An 18,178-nucleotide genomic window follows, 5' to 3' on the forward strand; every position below is an offset into this window, starting at 1 on the left:
AGAAATTAAAAAAATAGTATTTCTTCGTTTAAATAGAAAATCAATTTCTACTTTGTTGATTTTAAACATGTAAAATTAATTTAATAATTTGAATTAGAATTATCCAAATCAAAATTTGATAAAAAATAATAAGTATTTTACACCTTTAAATTAATCGAATTAAAATTGAAAGTATCAACTCATGCTTAAATATTGCTATTGTTTTATTTCAAAGAGAGGAAAATAGTTTCCTTTTAAACAAGTTTCCTCTTTTAAAAAATATTAATAAATTTGCTGATTTTGTATTTGTAGCAAACATTTATATAATAAAATTTTATATTCGGAGCACAAACTACAGTGTTATATTAATCGTGTTTTGAATATATATATATATATATATATATATATATATATATATATAATCACTATTCAAAGACAACTACATACACATAGATGTACTATAATCTAAAGTGTTGGGCCCGTACGCAGCACGGACATAGGCCGTCTAGTTTCATTTATAATTATGGGCTGAAGTCACGTTTTGCTTAAGTTTGGACCATATAGTTTACCGTGGCCCAATTTTTGGCTATTAACATTGACAATACTTGATCACCAAAGGCCCCCACCCTTCTTAAATGGAATTAGTCAGCACTTAACAGGAAAAAGTATCAAATTCAATTGGTCTATTCACTTGTTATCTTGACCATATCTGTGAGATAGTTCACTTAAGCGGTGGTATTGGAGTCTACACAAATTGAATTAAAGGAAGCAAGTTAAAAGAGATAGCTTAAAGGCGTTCTTTAATCTTTACTGAGATTATAAAAAAGAAAAGGTTGAATCTTCTAGATCTAACTTCCGATGTAAGCAAAAGAAAGCAAATGTATAGTTACTAAATGAGCCCTGAAATTGAAGCATCACATGGCTAAGTAAATGAACAATCACGGGACACAAGTTGTTTTTAGCTCTTGTTAGTTTTGCAAACATTATTACAAGATCCCATCATCAAAAAAGGATATTGATTGGATTTAAAATGAGAGATGAAAATGATCTCATTCATTGGCTCATATTCCCTATATTATAGTTTTATGCTCAATGCTTGCTCCGTTGAGTGTCAGAATATTTTGAAACTCCCTTTTTTCACGAGATTAACAAAAAAAAAAAAAAAAAAAGAGTAGAAAATATATATATTGAACCATAAACATGAAGCCTCATGATATTGCAATATGAAAAATGAAATCTTACTTACCGATTGACACTTTGATGACACTCAACAACATGCTTAAGAAATATACCGTCTATTTTTGTTATATTTTCACATTTAAATAGTAATTTTGTAGAAGCTTTTCAGTTTATGTGAGCTCATATTATCGTTCTTAAGTCAATAGAAAGAAAAACCAATTTAGTAAATTGATAGCCATTTTAAAACTCTATTAATTTGTGATAAATTCCAATGATATTTAACAATCAATTAAGAAGAAGAAATTGCACGATTTTCCCTTTAATTGAGCTGGTCTTTATCTTTGCCTTTCAAATAAGCTGATCTTTATCAATAAACTTATGGGATATGAGTTCTTTAGTCATACGGAACATAAGTTCATGCCCCACAAAAAAATTATTTGTTATGAGGATAAAAAAATTAGAGACCAGCACAAAATAGGGGCATTAATAAGTGCCAATGACCCAATTTAGAAGTTAAGCGTGTAACTGTAACTGTTGTTGTGACAGTTGCAATGAACATTTAAAAGGACAAAGAAATAGGTTGCAATTAAATATTAAAACGACATCGTAAGACTTGTAAATACTCTTCAACTCTTGTCTTGACTTGTTCCAATTTTACGTAACTCCGCCATTCCGAAACGGCCCCGCTAAGAAACCAAAAAACAGAAACACAACGCCACCCAAAACCATACTGAAAAATGGAGTAAAACAACAAATCAAGAATCATCAAAATCTTCACTTTTATTCACCAAAATTTCCATTTTATCTTTCTCCTGGAAAAAAAAAGAAGTTTCTTTTAATTTTTTAAACCCTCCTGAAAATTCCACACGGGGACATTCTTGATTTTCAGTTTCTCACACATTTCTTTGATCTGATGATCTGATCGCCATTATAATGTATAGAACAAATAAAACAACGTAAAGGGTGTTTTAGAAACAAAAAATTTGACCTTGGTGGTGACCAAATGTCTTGGGGATTGGGTTGGAAACGCCCATCAGATGTATTTCACCTTACATTAAGTTATGGTGAAGATGAGGCATTAGATGAGTCCACACCCACGTCATCAAGATCGTCATCATCCACGTCAGCACACACTTCACCCTTCTCTGCATCACCTCCATCACCTGTGGTGGTGGAGGGTCAAGAACAGAATAATAATAATAATAATAATAATAATCAAGAAGAGTTATTAGGGTTTAGGGTTGAGTTAGATTGGAATGTTGGCGATGATGAGGATCAGGTTGCTTTAAAGTTGCAGTCACAGGTTATGGTGGCATTGCCTTCACCACAAGATACTGTCGAAATCGAATTCAAGGAGAAAAAGGAGAATGAAAATGATGTGGAGGATGATGTAGGTGAGGTGGCTGTGGAAATGAGAGTGGTGAAAAGGAGAGAGCCATTGAAAGGTGTGATGATGTGGCGGGTGGGTAGTTCGAGTCAGCAGAGTGATGGGATGGGGGTGTTTTCGAGGTTGATGAGGTCGAATTTTGCTAATGGGGTTGGGTTAGGAAGTGGGGAAGGCGTGCCAGCGGGGTGTGCTGATCATTGGAAGAGTGTTACTGTTGTTAGTCTATGTGGTCTTGGACTAATGGTGAGTGCTTCTTCATTTTAACATTAATTCGTATGAATTTACATTTAGTTTTTTGATGAGTGATTTTGAATTATTTGTTTATATGATGTTCTTGCCAATCCATAATAACTGGTCCCAAAATAGAACTATTGAGTATTGGAATGAAATGAGTCCAAGTTGATTAGAATGAATAGCAAGGATCATGTAGCCAATTCCAACTAGTTTTGAATTAGTTAAGAGTTTTTCTTGTTTGTTGTGCATAATGTGGTGTTTTTAACTCCGGAAAGCATTATAGGGTACGTATGACGAATCTTTTTCTTTTGTTTTCCTGATTCTGAGGGAATGGTAGGATATATCACTATTTGATCTGCTGGTAGTGGTTATTATCAAAACCAATCCAGCAGTTTGTAACTTCTAGAATAGCTATGTATTGAGAAATAGTTTCCGACCATTTGGGTCTCCCATCTTTTTATATGTTGCAGGTGCTGCCAGTAGAGATATCCCAGCTGCCTCTTCTTGAAAGGCTATATCTTGATAACAATAAGCTTTCAAATTTGCCACCTGAGCTTGGTGAACTAAAATGCTTGAAAGTTCTTGCCGTGGACTACAACATGTTAGTCTCTGTCCCTGGTAAGATTGAAATTTTCACTTAAAAACCGACAGAGTACGGCCTAGATGGTTTTGAACAGTATATTTGTTGGAATTACGTTAATTCAGTTCATAAGGAGTAGTAATACAAATAACAAATGATGCCATCCTACTCATTTCATTCTTTGGCTATGTTGAACAGTTGAACTAAGAGAGTGCATTGGGCTAGTCGAATTATCACTGGAACACAACAAGCTGGTGCGACCTCTTCTTGATTTCAGGTCTCTCTATTTATATACTTATGATTGGCCAATCTTCCATTTTTCTTTGATTTCTTAGACAAATACCATGTCATTCTGTGATTGAGGTCTAATGTTGTTATAACTTAATTACAGGGCAATGACAAAGTTACGCGTTCTTCGGCTTTTTGGTAATCCTCTTGAATTTCTTCCTGATATTTTGCCACTCCAGAAGGTTCGCCATTTATCTCTTGCAAACATAAGGGTTGTGGCAGACGATCAGTTGAGATCAGTGAATGTGCAGATTGAGGTATTCATAACAATCTTTGAACTTGGAGTTATTCTGCTGATCTGATAGGCTTTATGAAGTTGAAGAACTCATTTTTGTTTTGTTGAACTGCAGATGGAGAATAGTTCTTACTTTATTGCGTCTCGGCATAAACTGAGTGCCTTCTTCTCTCTTATATTCCGTTTCTCTTCTTGTCATCATCCCCTGCTAGCTTCTGCCCTGGCAAAGATAATGCAAGATGAGGGGAATCGTGTAGTTGTTGGGAAAGATGAGAACGCTGTGAGGCAACTCATAAGTATGATCAGTAGTGACAATCAGCATGTGGTATGCTAGCTTATACTCCGTAGGACGCTTTGACCTAAATTCCTATGCAATCAATGCATAACATTGTTTTTTTGTTCAGGTAGAACAAGCTTGCTCCGCTCTTTCTTCTCTTGCCACAGACGTGTCTGTGGCAATGCAGTTGATGAAGTCAGATATTATGCAACCCATAGAAAGAGTACTAAAATCTGCTGGTCCTGAGGAAGTCATATCTGTGTTGCAAGTTTTGGGAAACTTGGCGTTTGCATCAGATATTGTATCTCAAAAGCTGCTGACAAAGGATGTATTGAGATCATTGAAACTTTTGTGTGCTCACAGAAATCCAGAGGCAAGCCTCTCTAGTCTCTTTTTCTTTGTGGGCAATTCAGTGAATAAAGTTATTTTCCTGTTTCCCTCAAGTGATCTTTGAAATGAACTATTTTGTCTCCTTAGGTGCAAAGACTAGCTTTATTTGCAGTTGGTAACTTAGCATTCTGCTTGGAAAATCGTCGTATTTTAGTTACTTCAGAAAGTTTACGAGAACTGCTACTGCGGTTGACAGTTGCATCAGAGCCACAAGTCAGTAAGGCTGCGGCTCGTGCTTTGGCAATACTAGGTTGGTTTCTGTATGTCTCTTATGATTCAGCTATGCCTGGCCTTTTGAATACATACTCTATCTGATTGCAGGGGAGAATGAGATTCTACGGCGTGCTATAAGAGGGAGACAGGTCCCAAAGCAAGGGTTGCGCATACTTTCAATGGATGGTGGTGGCATGAAAGGTTTGGCAACTGTGAGAATCCTTAAGGAAATTGAGAAAGGTACTGGGAAGCAGATACACGAACTTTTTGACCTCATTTGTGGCACTTCAACTGGTGGTATGCTTGCTGTTGCTCTTGGGATCAAACTGATGTCCTTGGAAAAATGTGAAGAAATATATAAAAAACTTGGTGAGTTTCTATTCTAAAGAAGCTAAACTTTGCTGCATCCTTTCAAGTGTTTTCAGACTTGCTGTAGATTGCTTGACATAGTAACAGCACTGAGCATAATCCTATACCATGCCTCTCTAAATTTGCTTTTACAGGCAAACTTGTGTTCGCCGAACCTGTTCCCAAGGACAATGAAGCAGCAACATGGAGAGAAAAGTTGGATCAACTCTACAAGAGCTCATCTCAGAGTTTCAGGGTTGTTGTACATGGATCTAAAGTATGTGATGCCATCAGTTTTCTTCCTTTAAGTCAATTTGCAACTACTCTTGCCTATTTTGGTAATAGGGTGTCCAAAATATTATAGCATCTGTACATAAAGTGGTTATTTGTTATATTAACTTTAAGAATTCATATAATTTAAGTCAAAAATAAGTCGAGTTAACCTTTTATTATCCATTACCAGAACTATACGGGCATTCCCTCTTTTCCCCTTACATCTCCCACCACTAACTCCAACACCTCCACCACCACCACCACCTCTTCCACCACTAACATCTCCATCTTAGAACTCGAAAATTTTAAGGTGCTTGAACACGGAAAAAGGTGGACATATGTACAAAGGCTGCCACAAGTGCAGTTCACTATACAGCACTCTATGTGCTCAAAGTTGTCCATGGTGACAGTGATCCCGAAAGTTGCTGTCTGATCCTCCATGAAACCTCAATCCTTCTCTGGACTAGTTCTTCTATGTCATCAACTGACACAGGAGACGTCGATATTCTTATGGAGTACATGGACGGAAACACACAGGAAAGCCTTCAAAAATCACACAACCTTCAATGATGTATGAACGAGGGCTGGTTAAGCGCGGGCGAAAATCGCCGCTCCATTGGGGAGGATTATGAAAGGCGTGACAGGTTAAGGGGGGAAAGGGATCGATTTGGGAATTCTTCAGGTTGAGAATTGGTTTTTTCGTGGGCATTGAGATCTAGAGCTCAACAATGGTGGAAAACAATCATAGACCTCGGTCTCTTTTGTTGTGCCACTCATGAGCTTGTTCTCACTTCTGCTCTATCAAAAAAAAAAAAAAAAAAAAAAAAAGGAGCTTCAGTTCTTCTGATCTAGTCTCCAATCTTGGTAGTGTTGGAGCTTTGGAAGGTCCAGAGTTGGGGAAGGTGTGTCCTTCTCAAAGAATCTTGAAAAGCTGAGAAATTTTCACTGTTGGTGGAAGCAAAATCAGAAATTGGAGGTCAACAATAGTGGAAAAGATTAGAGATGGAAGAAGAGATGAATAGGAGCCTTTTCACATATTCAAGCTCCTTATATGGGTGATTCACACACTTTCTAGCCACATAAGCTAAATCAATGCAGCGTAAGTATGGTCAACAGTCAGAGGTGTTTATTATGCACAGTTTTAACAAGTAAAGGTTTAAACTGGGACAATTCAAGTTAGAGGCCTCGCTTTGAGAGCTGGTGGAAGTTGAGGTGCCATTTTGTGTATTAAGCCAAAAATATTGATTTTACAAATATGAATCCTCAAATCGCATACCCTTGGAATAAGGAAAAGCTTATTTTCTAGGTAGTAAATGTAGTAAAATTTGATGTTTCTGTTAAGTGAAAAACCAGATTTAGCAAATGTAGTGATACAGGTTTTGTTGGATAGATAGTAAAATTTGCTATAATAAGGCTGCCTCAAGCTATATCTGCTCATTTCTTGGAAAAACAAATTCAGAGGCCCATTTTTTAGCCAAAGAAGCCCAAATCGAGAAGGCCTAAATGAGTGGAGACCTGAAATTACCCAACCAAAAAAGGACAGCCCGGTGCACGAAACAAACAGCGTTCACATAGGGTCCCAGTAAGGGCTGCACCCCAATGGCATTATTTGAATAAGGTTTCATATTTAGTGTTTCGAAAGTGTTTCTAGTACTTTATTTTGATGGTTCGAGAAATAAGAGAAGAGGTGGAAAATGTGATAGACAAGTGTCTGACACGTAGGAACTCTTATAGATGGGTTAAGCAATTTGCATAGCACTTTGTCCCGATGTACGGACATTATCTAATCTAATATTCTAATACTTCACAAATTTAAGGTGCTGATTGATTACACCTTGAGTTTGCAAATTAGTACTGAAGCTATGCCTAAACTGGTGCCAGTTAATGCACGCACTGGCACCAAAATAGTCGTGGAATAGTGACTGAACAACAGTAGGAATAGTAGCCAGAATAGTGGCCACACCGCCACAGTAGCCTTAATAGTGATGTAAAAGTGTCAGAATGATAACCTAAGAGAGGAATGGTGTTGCTGAAAAGGTCACTGGAAAAAGTTGTTCTGGTAAGATCAAGGGAAGGAGGATGGTGTTGCTGGAATATCACAAAAGGTGTGGTTCCACCGAAACAGTGTTCAAGAAAAGATTGGAATATTGAATAAGGGACGAGAATGAAAATATTTTTTTCAAGCATTAGCGAAAATCATAGGCTTTGAAATCATGTAAGAAATAAGAGGAGATAGGAGAATGCATGAGACAACTTTCATCTCATGCGGGATAAATCAAAGCTAACAGTTAACCTGATGCTACTTTGTAATTTTTACACACTTACCAAGAATCTTTTTTCTAGTACTTAAAATACTGGTGAATAATAGGGACCTTGCAACTTTGAAATCATAATTGACCCTCTATCCTCTTCCAGCACAGTGCAGATCAGTTTGAGAGATTGTTGAAAGAGATGTGTGCTGACGAGGATGGGGATCTCCTGATAGAGTCAGCAGTTAAAAGGATTCCCAAAGTTTTTGTGGTATCAACTCTGGTCAGTGCGACACCAGCTCAACCCTTTATTTTCCGCAACTATCAGGTTATTACTGATTCCTCATATGACTCAATACTTAGACTTCATCTGAGTAGTGCTTATTAGCTCTGCTTCTATTATTTCCTTTTTGTTAATCTGTCATTGAACCCTTGTGTTGGGAAAGTGCAGTACCCTCCTGGGACACCAGAGATTTCCCATGCGGTCACAGAGAATTTGACTACTTCTGGCCTAGCAGCAGTAAGTGATCCAGCTCAAGTTGAAAATAAGAGAAATGCTTTCATGGGAAGCTGTAAGCATCGGATATGGCAAGCCATAAGAGCATCATCTGCTGCACCTTATTATCTTGATGATTACTCTGATGGTATATTCTTGCTTGTGCTTAATAATTTAACTCATGGCAGATCCTCACGAGCTCTGTTTCTATGGACGCGTGCATTGTCATCTTCCTTAACTGTTCTGTCTGATTAATTTCAGATGTATATCGGTGGCAAGATGGTGCAATTGTTGCCAATAATCCTACCATTTTTGCCATACGAGAAGCACAACTACTATGGCCAGATGCAAGGATTGACTGCATGGTCTCAATTGGTTGTGGTTCTGTTCCCATGAAGGTATACTGTTGCTTAGCAAGGGGTTGCCTATTATGATACAGGCTACCATCATTTTTCTTTTTTCAGGCTTTAAAAGGTCTTGAACATGCTGTTGGAACTTGGTATATTCATGGACTGCATTTGCTTGCCTGTGCTTTTCCATATCTTTAGATTGGGGTATCTGGAAATGTTGATTATAATAGTCATAAAATTTTGGTTTGATTTGGCAACTTTAGTCGGCTGCAGATTTGGTCGTTATCTTAACATGTCATGATGTCAGAAAGTACTTCTACTAACTGAGAACTTTTTTCTAGGGTGTTCCCTGGATTATAGCATATTCTTACAATATTCTGATCTTCTGCTTCTAATTCTGGAGTTGAATTCACAGTTAGTTACTTTTAAGAACAATAAGAAAACACCATTTCAAAAAAAGGGGAAAAGAAAAACTCTGAAAAGTGTGCGTCAAATTTTATTGCAAAAGGTTTGGGGTTTACTCTCCATTGGTACGGGAAGTTTTCATAAAGTCAAGATAACATTTACTTCAAGCCATTTTACTTGTGTATTCAATTTATAGGTGTTTTTGCTGTTTTTCCTGCTGTGTTAGGTCCGCAAAGGTGGCTGGCGTTACCTGGATACTGGCCAAGTTTTGATAGAGAGTGCATGCTCAGTTGATCGAGTGGAGGAAGCTTTAAGTACATTGCTTCCCCTGCTTCCTGATGTGCGCTATTTTCGCTTTAATCCAGGTGAAGTTACTTTACAATTTACATGTTGCCTGAGGTGAAATATTACAAGCTAAAGATTGCTTTTTCTCCTTTTGGGAAACCTCTTTTCCTAATTCTTCTTTTTCTGAACTTTTGGCATTTCATTAACAGTTCATTTTTTAGGAATCAGCCAGAACTAAAGAAAATGAGTTAGGAGTATGATCTGGTCTTCCACTGTGGTGATATTTGAGTTTTAATTTTCTTCACATTCTTAACATGCCTTCTACATATCTGGGATGCAGTTGATGAACGATGTGATATGGAGCTAGATGAGACAGACCCTGCTGTCTGGTTAAAGTTGGAGGCTGCAACAGAAGATTACATTCAGAACACCTCTGCTGCATTCAAGAATATTTGTGAAAGATTGTTGGAGAGGCCACATGATGAGAAACTTTCAGATAATTTAAAGTCCCATAAGTTTCTCAAAGCGAAGAATTCTAAAGCTGGTGTGTGTGGAGTCATTTTTAATTGCTGGCCATGATATTCTTTTGTCTTAGATAGATTGAATTTTGAAGGATTCAATTTTTTTCAGATGACAGCAGTCCTTCTTTAGGTTGGAGGCGGAGCGTGCTTCTTGTTGAGGCCCCAAATAGTGCAGATGCTGGAAGAGTCTTTCACCATGCTCGCTCACTTGAGTCATTTTGTGCTCATAATGGAATAAAACTCAGTCTTTTTAATGGCATATCAAGCACTCAGAAAACAACTCCAGGATCAACTTTTCCGACACCTTTTGCTTCTCCATTGTTCACTGGGAGCTTCCCTTCAAGCCCTCTTTTATACAGTCCTGATATTGGGGCTCATAGGGTTGGTAGAATTGATTTAGTTCCACCACTAAGCTTGGATGGATTACAATCTGCGAAAACAACTGCCTCACCACCTGAGTCTCCTCGAAAGCGTCGACAGCTTTCGTTGCCTGTGCAATCTTTGTATGAGAAGCTAAAGAATTCACCTCAGGTTGGAGTTGTGCACTTGGCTCTGCAAAATGATACATCTGGCTCTGTACTGAGGTTAGATATTCCTTATTTTTTTGGTTACTTATTAGAAATGCTGCTTATCATGCTAATTTTATCTACCTCTACGAGATAGTTGGCAGAATGATGTATTTGTTGTTGCCGAACCTGGAGAACTAGCAGATAAGTTTCTGCAGAGTGTCAAATTCAGCTTGCTGTCTATGATGCGTGGCCGCCGGAGAAAGTATGCATCAGTCATCAGTGACATCTCAACCGTTGCTGATCTTGTTAGATGTAGACCATGCTTCCAAATTGGGGGTGTTGTCCACCGTTATATTGGGCGTCAGACGCAGGTATGTGCCAACACGATGCCTGCCACCCTTTATTTTGATAAAGCCTTTGCTTCGCAAAACCTAGAATTATGAATTTGCTCTTTGATCAAAGGAATTTATGAATTTCCTGTTTTTTGTCTTTTGAAGGTCATGGAAGATGACCAAGAAATTGGCGCCTATATGTTTCGTAGGACCGTTCCTTCAATGCATTTAACCTCAGAAGATATTCGGTGGATGGTATACCCTCTGAGCATTTATGTGATTCAGTGTTGCATCTTTTTTTCATTGCGAGATTTTGTATGTGAGAAAGAACTTATTTCTTCCGAATGACGTTATATGGTTTGGATCATTTGATTAAACTAGTCAACACCAATCTGGTGAGTTCAAAATATGATGAACTTAATTGCTTGGTTTCAAGTAGCTGTGGAAAGGATAAACTCTTCAGCACTCAGAGCTCGATGTGGATTTTTGCTTTGTCCCTGACAATGGGCAGTGAGGTCATCTGCAGATAAAGCTCTGTAGTGCTGATGCTCCCTAATGGATATGTGCGGATATCTCTATCCACATATTCTTATAGTCCTAAAATTTGATTGAACAGATTTATCCCTGGTTTGCCTAATACTTCATTTGCATCAGTCCGAGATCTGCACTTGTTTTGGTAATGACTGGTCTATTTCTGTCTCAGGTTTGAAAATAAGAGGCCTGTTCACTAGACTACATATTTTTGAATGTATACTTAAGTTTTACTATTATGACTTGATTAATCTCTTGCTCTCCGTCATTCATCTTTTCGAGTAAATTGGGCTGCTTTTCTTCCATTTGTCATTATAGAGGGCTTAATACAATGACAGTGAGAACGTTGATTCATTTCATGTCATCTCTCCTCTCCAATAGTTGTGCTTGTAGTCTGTTACTCCATGCGTACACATTTACCGTAGAAACAAAAAGATGCCTGAGAAAGGAGCCAGCACTAACTCTTTTAGTATTTGTTAAACCTTCCAGATTGGAGCATGGAGGGAGAGAATTATAATCTTCACTGGTTTCTATGGCCCTACACAACCTGTAATCAAGGCTTTTTTAGATTCAGGAGCTAAAGCTGTTATATGTCCTTCCACCGAGCCTGATGAAGTTCAGTTGTCTACATTTCACGGGTCAGGCGATTTTAATTCTTTTGATAATGGGAAGTTTGAAATTGGCGAAGAAGAAGCAGAGGATGATGATACTGAACCCTCTAGTCCAGCAAGTGATTGGGAAGATAGTGAACCAGAGAAAAGTGAAGGACGATCTCAGTTCTTTTGGGATGATGATGAGGGGGAGTTGTCCCAGTTCATTTGTCAATTCTATGAGTCTCTTTTTCAGGGTGGTTCAAGAATAGATGATGCATTACATCATGCTCGTGCCTCACACCGGAGCCTAAGATATTCATGCCATCTTCCCAGCATACCATAGTTCGTCGGTTGTCTTTGATTATTATATAGTTCCAAGGGAGGCGCGAGTCAGCTAATGCTTTTGCTGACTTCATATTGCTTGATTGAGGCAATTTGCATGGTCTCCTCATTATTCCATACTTTGTAAAGAAGAACTATACTTGTACAAGAAAAGGAAAAGGATTGCAAAAAGAAGCGCGCGAGAGAAAAAGCAGTAGAGATGAGTAATAATTCAAAGAAGCTAGAGAAACAACCAATTTTGAGGCTCTGAAGTCATTTTTTGTGTTGTTAGTCATTGATGGATGTTAATTTTTTCTTTAGGGCCCAGTTTTGCAGAATTTTCCTTATAAGTTACTTTCAGATTTAGAAAGGCCCCAATAAGTAACTTGTATAGTGGAATGAATTTATTTTAACAACCCTTCCCCACAATGAAGGTTTATCTTTTTGTCTTCTTCCTGTGAAAAACAGGTCGTTTCTTTGTGTTGTTCTTACCTGGATAATGCTGGATGGTGACACAATTTGACACTGACACGCTTTTAGAATCTGTTGTTTTCAAGCGCTCTCTGCAATTTACACAAAAACTAGTTGGGATCAACTCAGGCTGACATTATGTTTTACTAAAATAGAAACATAGGGGTGATGTCTAGTGAAAATTATGTAAAATTACAAGAACATACCCGATATAATATCACAAGTGGAGTTTCCGGTACAGAGAGGTTGTTTCCAGTAGATACTCAGCTCAAGTAAAGCATTTCAAAGCAGTTTATTAGGTGATTTCTTTCCATCCGTTTCGGTGAGGTAGAAATAGATGCCTAATAGTGATTTAATAGATCCCAAATTGGCACTTAACACTACCTTTATCCAACAACAGAAAAAAAAATAAAAAATAGAGAAATTAGAAGCATTTCAGCATTGTATATTTATATATTGTGTCTTTAACTTAGTAAGCATTGCAGTCTGTACTCTTCTTTGTTTGAAGTGCATACTTAATGAGTCCATTTCATTGTCTGTTGCTCCGATTTGGTAGAATTAGAGTAAACTCATTTCATCTTTGTCACAGTTTAGCCACTACTACTAATATTCTCGACATCAATGACAAGGTAATAGCAACCCGAATATCAAACTGCAACAATATACATCACCTTGACCAAATTTACGCCCAGATAATCAGAAATCACTTCCTGGAATTGTACCCTGTGCAATTTCACTGGAACAACATTATCAGATCATATACTAAGCTTAACTCCCCAAACAAGGCTTTACATGTGTACATCACTATGTCAAGAACTGGTGTTTGTCCAGATACTTTTACACTACCTATTGTTTTAAAGGCTATTTGTCAGGTTTTGAATTATGTTATGGCAAGGCAGTTACATGGGGTTGCTATAAAGATTGGTTTGGATACTAATATGTATTGTGAGAGTGGTTTTATTAGTCTGTATTCGAAGGTTGGTGATTTTGAGAATGCACATAAGGTGTTTGAAGAAAATAGTGAAAGAAAGTTGGGTTCTTGGAATGCTATTATAGCGGGGTTGGCGCAAGGTGGGCGTGCTAAAGAAGCGATAGAAATGTTCTTGGAGTTGAGAAAGAGTGGGTTACAACCAGATGATGTGACTATGGTTAGTGTGACGTCGGCTTGTGGTAGTCTTGGAGACTTGGATTTGGCTTCTCAATTGCATAAATGCGTGTTTCAAGCGAAAGAAATGGGAAAGTCTGATCTTTTGATGATGAATTCTCTTATTGATATGTATGGTAAATGTGGGAAGATGGATCTTGCTTATAGGGTGTTTTCGAGGATGAAGGAAAGAAATGTATCGTCGTGGACTTCTATGATTGTTGGATATGCGATGCATGGGCATGTTGGGGATGCGCTTGAATGCTTCTGTTGCATGAGAGAGGCAGGTGTTAGGCCTAACCATGTGACATTTGTTGGGGTGTTGAGCGCTTGTGTACATGGTGGGATGTTGCAAGAAGGAAAGTATTATTTCAACATGATGAAGAGCGAATATGGTATTGCCCCCATGTTGCAGCATTACGGGTGCTTGGTGGATTTGCTTGGCAGGGCTGGGTTGCTTGACGAGGCAAGGGGGACGATTGAAGGGATGTCAATGAAAGCAAATGTTGTGATTTGGGGTTGCCTAATGGGGGCTTGTGAGAAACATGGGCATGTGAAAATGGGAGAATGGGTGGCTAAGCACCTGCAACAGTTAGAACCGTGGAACGATGGAGTGTATGTGGTATTGTCCAACATTTATGCCAGTAATGGCATGTGGGAAGAAGTAAGGAGGATGAGAGAAATTATGAAGGAGAGAAAACTTGACAAGATTCCTGCTTATAGCTTGTCAACAAGTTCAGATTGAGAGTTGAAGCTGGACCTGCCAAGGATAAAAGGATCAGAAACATTGCTCTCTCTTATAGGAGTGAGTGCACATGGTGGTTGCCATATGTTGCATCTCACACAAGTGGTTATTATCGGAGCAAACTATCACATATTTTAACTTACTCGTTGACCCTTAATTTTGATCCACTATTAGGTATATGATTTGATTTCAAGTTTGGTTGATGATTACATTTCCATCCACTGCTACACTTGTGCAGAGCCTCACGCTGTCCACCTTCAACGAAAAGCATGTTTATAAGCACTATCATTAGCAGTAAAGAGTAGTTGCTCCTACTTCAAGCAAATATCACCCCCTACAACCATAATTATGACTTAAAAACCACCAATTTATTCTTCACAAATAAGCCTTCCGCAATCTGTGAATTCTCGTTCTTCTTTTTTCTGAGAAAAAAAAAATGCTACACAGAGCTAGCAACATCAACACTCCGATAAAATGAGTGCAAGTGTATCAGTTGAGGTAGACACAAGGGGAACTTTAGAATCACTTCCGAAGAAGGAGATCGAGTATTTCAGAAAAATTGAGTTGGATTGTAAAGGAAGTTCAAATAAATTCCAGAATACAGTAGAAATAGACTCAGGTGGTGGCAATTCTAGGCCTAGTTTCTGGTTCTCGACGATGAAATGGGAAAAAAAAAAAAAAAGAGAAGAGGCAATGGTGTTGCATTACTGGCAATGTGTTCTATGGTTGAAGTTTTTGAGAGCTGTAGGCTGAATGAAATCCCAGGGTTCAGTTATAGAAATCTTAAGGTTGATTCGATGAGATTTGAGGAAGAAATAACACTCGATAATCTTTCCATTTTTGTCAGTCTTGTCATTGGATTTTGTATAGCCTGAATTCTCCCTTATCGTCTTGTATTTCTATTGCCTTCAATTGTTAGGCCTAAAGAAACATTGTGTTATATCTTTTAATATTTTGGTTCCCTGGGGAAGTAGCAATAAATGCAACATAAAGCATGTATTGTGAACTGTAACGACTAATCTTTCGTTCCTGAAAATAATAATCAAGACAAGAAAAATAGCGACAAAGAATAATATTTGATTTCAAGAATTTGCGCGGGGGTTATAATCTTTATAAAATCTTAAATAAAAAGATGTAATCCTCTGATTCTTCTCCTCACGATACGGCCGTCAATCAAGGGCTTTTGCTTGTTCTTGAATGGACGAATCACTTGTTGTTGATATTTCACTACGAATGCGGAGCCGAGCTTTAATCACAAACGTAGAGGTATGGAAACTTGCGGCTCACCACTTGGAGCGAAGACTTCTTAGTATGTGGAAGACTTGCGGCTGAGAGCTTCTCTATGTCTATTTTTCTTCTCTTTTTTGCTTTATGAAGACCCCTATTTATAGTTGTAGGGGAGAGCTAGGGTTTGTATATTATTGGTTGAACCATGTCATTTGAACACTTGACGACATTTGATTGGTTCTTCTATTGACTTGACATGCTGCGTCACTTATGCACGTGGCATGATTTTATTGGTCTTTTGACTTGACTTGGCGTGCCATGTCATTTGACACGTGACATGGACCTTGGGCTAATAGAGTGGGCTCATCATGTGAAGTCCGACAAGATAGACTAGCTAGCCCAATTGAATTGGTCTTTCAATTAGATCCATACCAATTGGACTTAAGCAATTAATCCAATTATATTAGCCCATATTATTAGTTTGGACCAATACATCTCGAATTTGGAATATGATCCCAATTAATTTGTGAACTTAAGTCCGACTAAATTTCAGTGCCTACAAATGCCCCCTACTTCAAGGCTTGTTGGAGAGAGATACTTGCCGAATTTAAAGACAAGGTTTGAAGTATCCATACAGACAATATCTTTTTTTTTTTTGCTTTTGTCTTGGTACAAACGTGCAATTGTCCTCCTTGTTTCAAAGTGGACATTTAGCCTTTGATTACACTTCTTCATCAAGTGAGATCACTCTACTGAATGACTTTGAAGAAGCAAATATTTGACTAAGCCCAAACCAATTTCACGTAGAACAAGCTAGCCACGTAGGCATTCCTTTGGCAAGCAAATTTTTATCTCTTCATTGAACGCAACTCCGATCCCATCGCGGTTCAAATTCAATTTTCTTTGCCCACTTAAAATCAATTTTTGCCCCTTACTTGAATTAGAATTCTTCAGTGCCACGTAAGATATGGCCACCGCCTTGAAAACTCTATTTAAAGGAACTATTCTTCTTTTCAAAAGAATTAATAATGTCTATTCCATAAGTTGCATTAGGGTTCTGTTCAGCGACATGTAGACTTCCCAACCAATGGAATAACTTTGAGGAATTCCGGATCAGATGCAAAAACATATTCTTTTTAGAGTCTGGTAATTTTTCATGCTTTGTCATTGCCTTTGATTTTGTACTTTTTTTTTCAGGAATATCCACTTGATGTGTGATAGCTTCACTTGTCACGTTCTCTTCCGGTTGAGGCTTTGGCGAACAAACGCACGGTTCGTCCCTACTTCTTGATGAGGATTCGGCGAACAACCACTTGGCGTCCATATTTCACATATCTTCATGATCACGACTCGTTTCAAAACGTGCTTTGCATTGCTTCTATCTTCTTGTTATCGTTGTTGAAGATCGAACTTGGCCACAAGTTGAAGCGTCATGATATTGGGTTGAAGCGTCGTGCCCTTGGCATTGATTCATGTGGAATCAAGAAGTTTCGTGTAGTTAGCACAGTGGGGGTCCATCCGTATAGAATGAAGAAGCTTCATGCAATTAGCACCGTGGGCGTCGATCCATATAGAACCGAGAAAATTTCGTGCAGTTAGCACCGTGGGCATTGATCTGTCTAGAACCAAGAAGCTTCGTGCAATAAGCACCGATAATCATAAGCCTGGCTAGAGCGTCGTGAATTGGCACCGACATCCATATTTTTCTGTTGAAGCATCGTGACATCGACAACGATATCCGTCCCTTGATGTAGGAGAATCCGAATGATAAGAAGCATTATTCTTGTGAAACTAGATTCACAAATCGACAACATACCAAACATTCGCTGCAAAACTCCTCCTGGATAGGCCGCAATCAATTTTTGAAGTTGGCTACACGCTTGGAATTCTGATCTCACAGTTTCGCGAACTGTCACGGAAAATTCCATATCTTGAGATTGGAAAGTCCAACTGATGAGATTCTTAATTCTGTAGAAATTAGACTTCAAAGGGTACGACATAAAAAAAAATCAAACAGAAACTCCTTCCGGATTGACGGGAATTAATTTTCCAAGTTGACCTACAGATCTGTATTTTTTTTTCCAGCACTGTGCAGTCTCACGGAAAACACTATATCTTGATATTGGAGTGCTCAAATGATGAGTGGCTTGATTCTGTAGAAAGAAGACATCAAAGGCCACGACAAATCCAAAAATCAAAGCGAAACTCCTTCCGGATTGACGGGAATGAATTCTGCAAGTTGAGATATGGATCTGCGTTTTTTTTTTAGCAGTGTGCAATCTCACAGAAAACATCATATCTTGAGATTGAAGTGTCCAAATGACGAGGGACTTGATTCTGTGGAAAGAAAACATCAAAGGCTACAACATATCAAAAAATCACAGTGAAACTCCTTCCAGATTGGCTGGAATAAGATTTCAAAGTTGGTGACACAATCTGACACTTCGACTTCGGACAACATTCATGGACGCTATTTTTTTTGTTTTTTGTTTTCTTTCTTCTTTGTAGGTTTGCACGAGGATGCAGATGGTCTCTATTTCGGACTGAGAAGATGCACACAATGTCACAACCTTCTCTTAAAGCCACAAAGATCAAACAAAATCCCCACGACGCTGG

General features: G+C 38.2%; 2 protein-coding genes across 2 annotated transcripts; both read left to right on the forward strand.

Moving 5' to 3' along the window:
• Positions 1–1,791: 1,791 nt before the first annotated feature.
• On the forward strand, positions 1,792–12,426 carry LOC132624792 (phospholipase A I). The gene is made up of 18 exons (XM_060339515.1): positions 1,792–2,788; positions 3,250–3,397; positions 3,558–3,636; positions 3,751–3,904; positions 3,998–4,207; positions 4,287–4,532; positions 4,637–4,799; positions 4,871–5,131; positions 5,266–5,387; positions 7,799–7,960; positions 8,084–8,276; positions 8,390–8,526; positions 9,110–9,248; positions 9,509–9,712; positions 9,799–10,273; positions 10,353–10,569; positions 10,696–10,785; positions 11,551–12,426. The coding sequence occupies exons 1-18, from the start codon at positions 2,162–2,164 to the stop codon at positions 11,995–11,997; spliced, it is 4,074 nt and encodes a 1,357-aa protein (XP_060195498.1). The 5' UTR covers positions 1,792–2,161; the 3' UTR covers positions 11,998–12,426.
• A 135-nt stretch (positions 12,427–12,561) lies between these two features.
• Positions 12,562–15,375, forward strand: LOC132624793 (pentatricopeptide repeat-containing protein At1g77170, mitochondrial). The gene has a single exon (XM_060339517.1). It carries the CDS (start codon positions 12,965–12,967, stop codon positions 14,333–14,335), a length of 1,371 nt encoding a protein of 456 aa, XP_060195500.1. The 5' UTR covers positions 12,562–12,964; the 3' UTR covers positions 14,336–15,375.
• The last annotated feature ends 2,803 nt before the right edge of the window (positions 15,376–18,178 follow it).

This window comes from Lycium barbarum, chromosome 12, assembly GCF_019175385.1.
Source record: "Lycium barbarum isolate Lr01 chromosome 12, ASM1917538v2, whole genome shotgun sequence".
NCBI classification, from domain to species: domain Eukaryota; kingdom Viridiplantae; phylum Streptophyta; class Magnoliopsida; order Solanales; family Solanaceae; genus Lycium; species Lycium barbarum.

What these genes read in the sequence shown, in the direction of transcription:
- LOC132624792 (XM_060339515.1), top strand. Translation starts at nt 2,162, where the DNA reads ATGTCTTGGGGATTGGGTTGGAAACGCCCATCAGATGTATTTCACCTT. An exon ending in TCGTGCTTTGGCAATACTAG is followed by an intron (nt 4,800 to 4,870) that starts GTTGGTTTCTGT and finishes ATCTGATTGCAG; the next exon opens with GGGAGAATGAGATTCTACGG. An exon ending in GTGGTTCTGTTCCCATGAAG is followed by an intron (nt 8,527 to 9,109) that starts GTATACTGTTGC and finishes CTGCTGTGTTAG; the next exon opens with GTCCGCAAAGGTGGCTGGCG.
- LOC132624793 (XM_060339517.1), top strand. Translation starts at nt 12,965, where the DNA reads ATGAGTCCATTTCATTGTCTGTTGCTCCGATTTGGTAGAATTAGAGTA.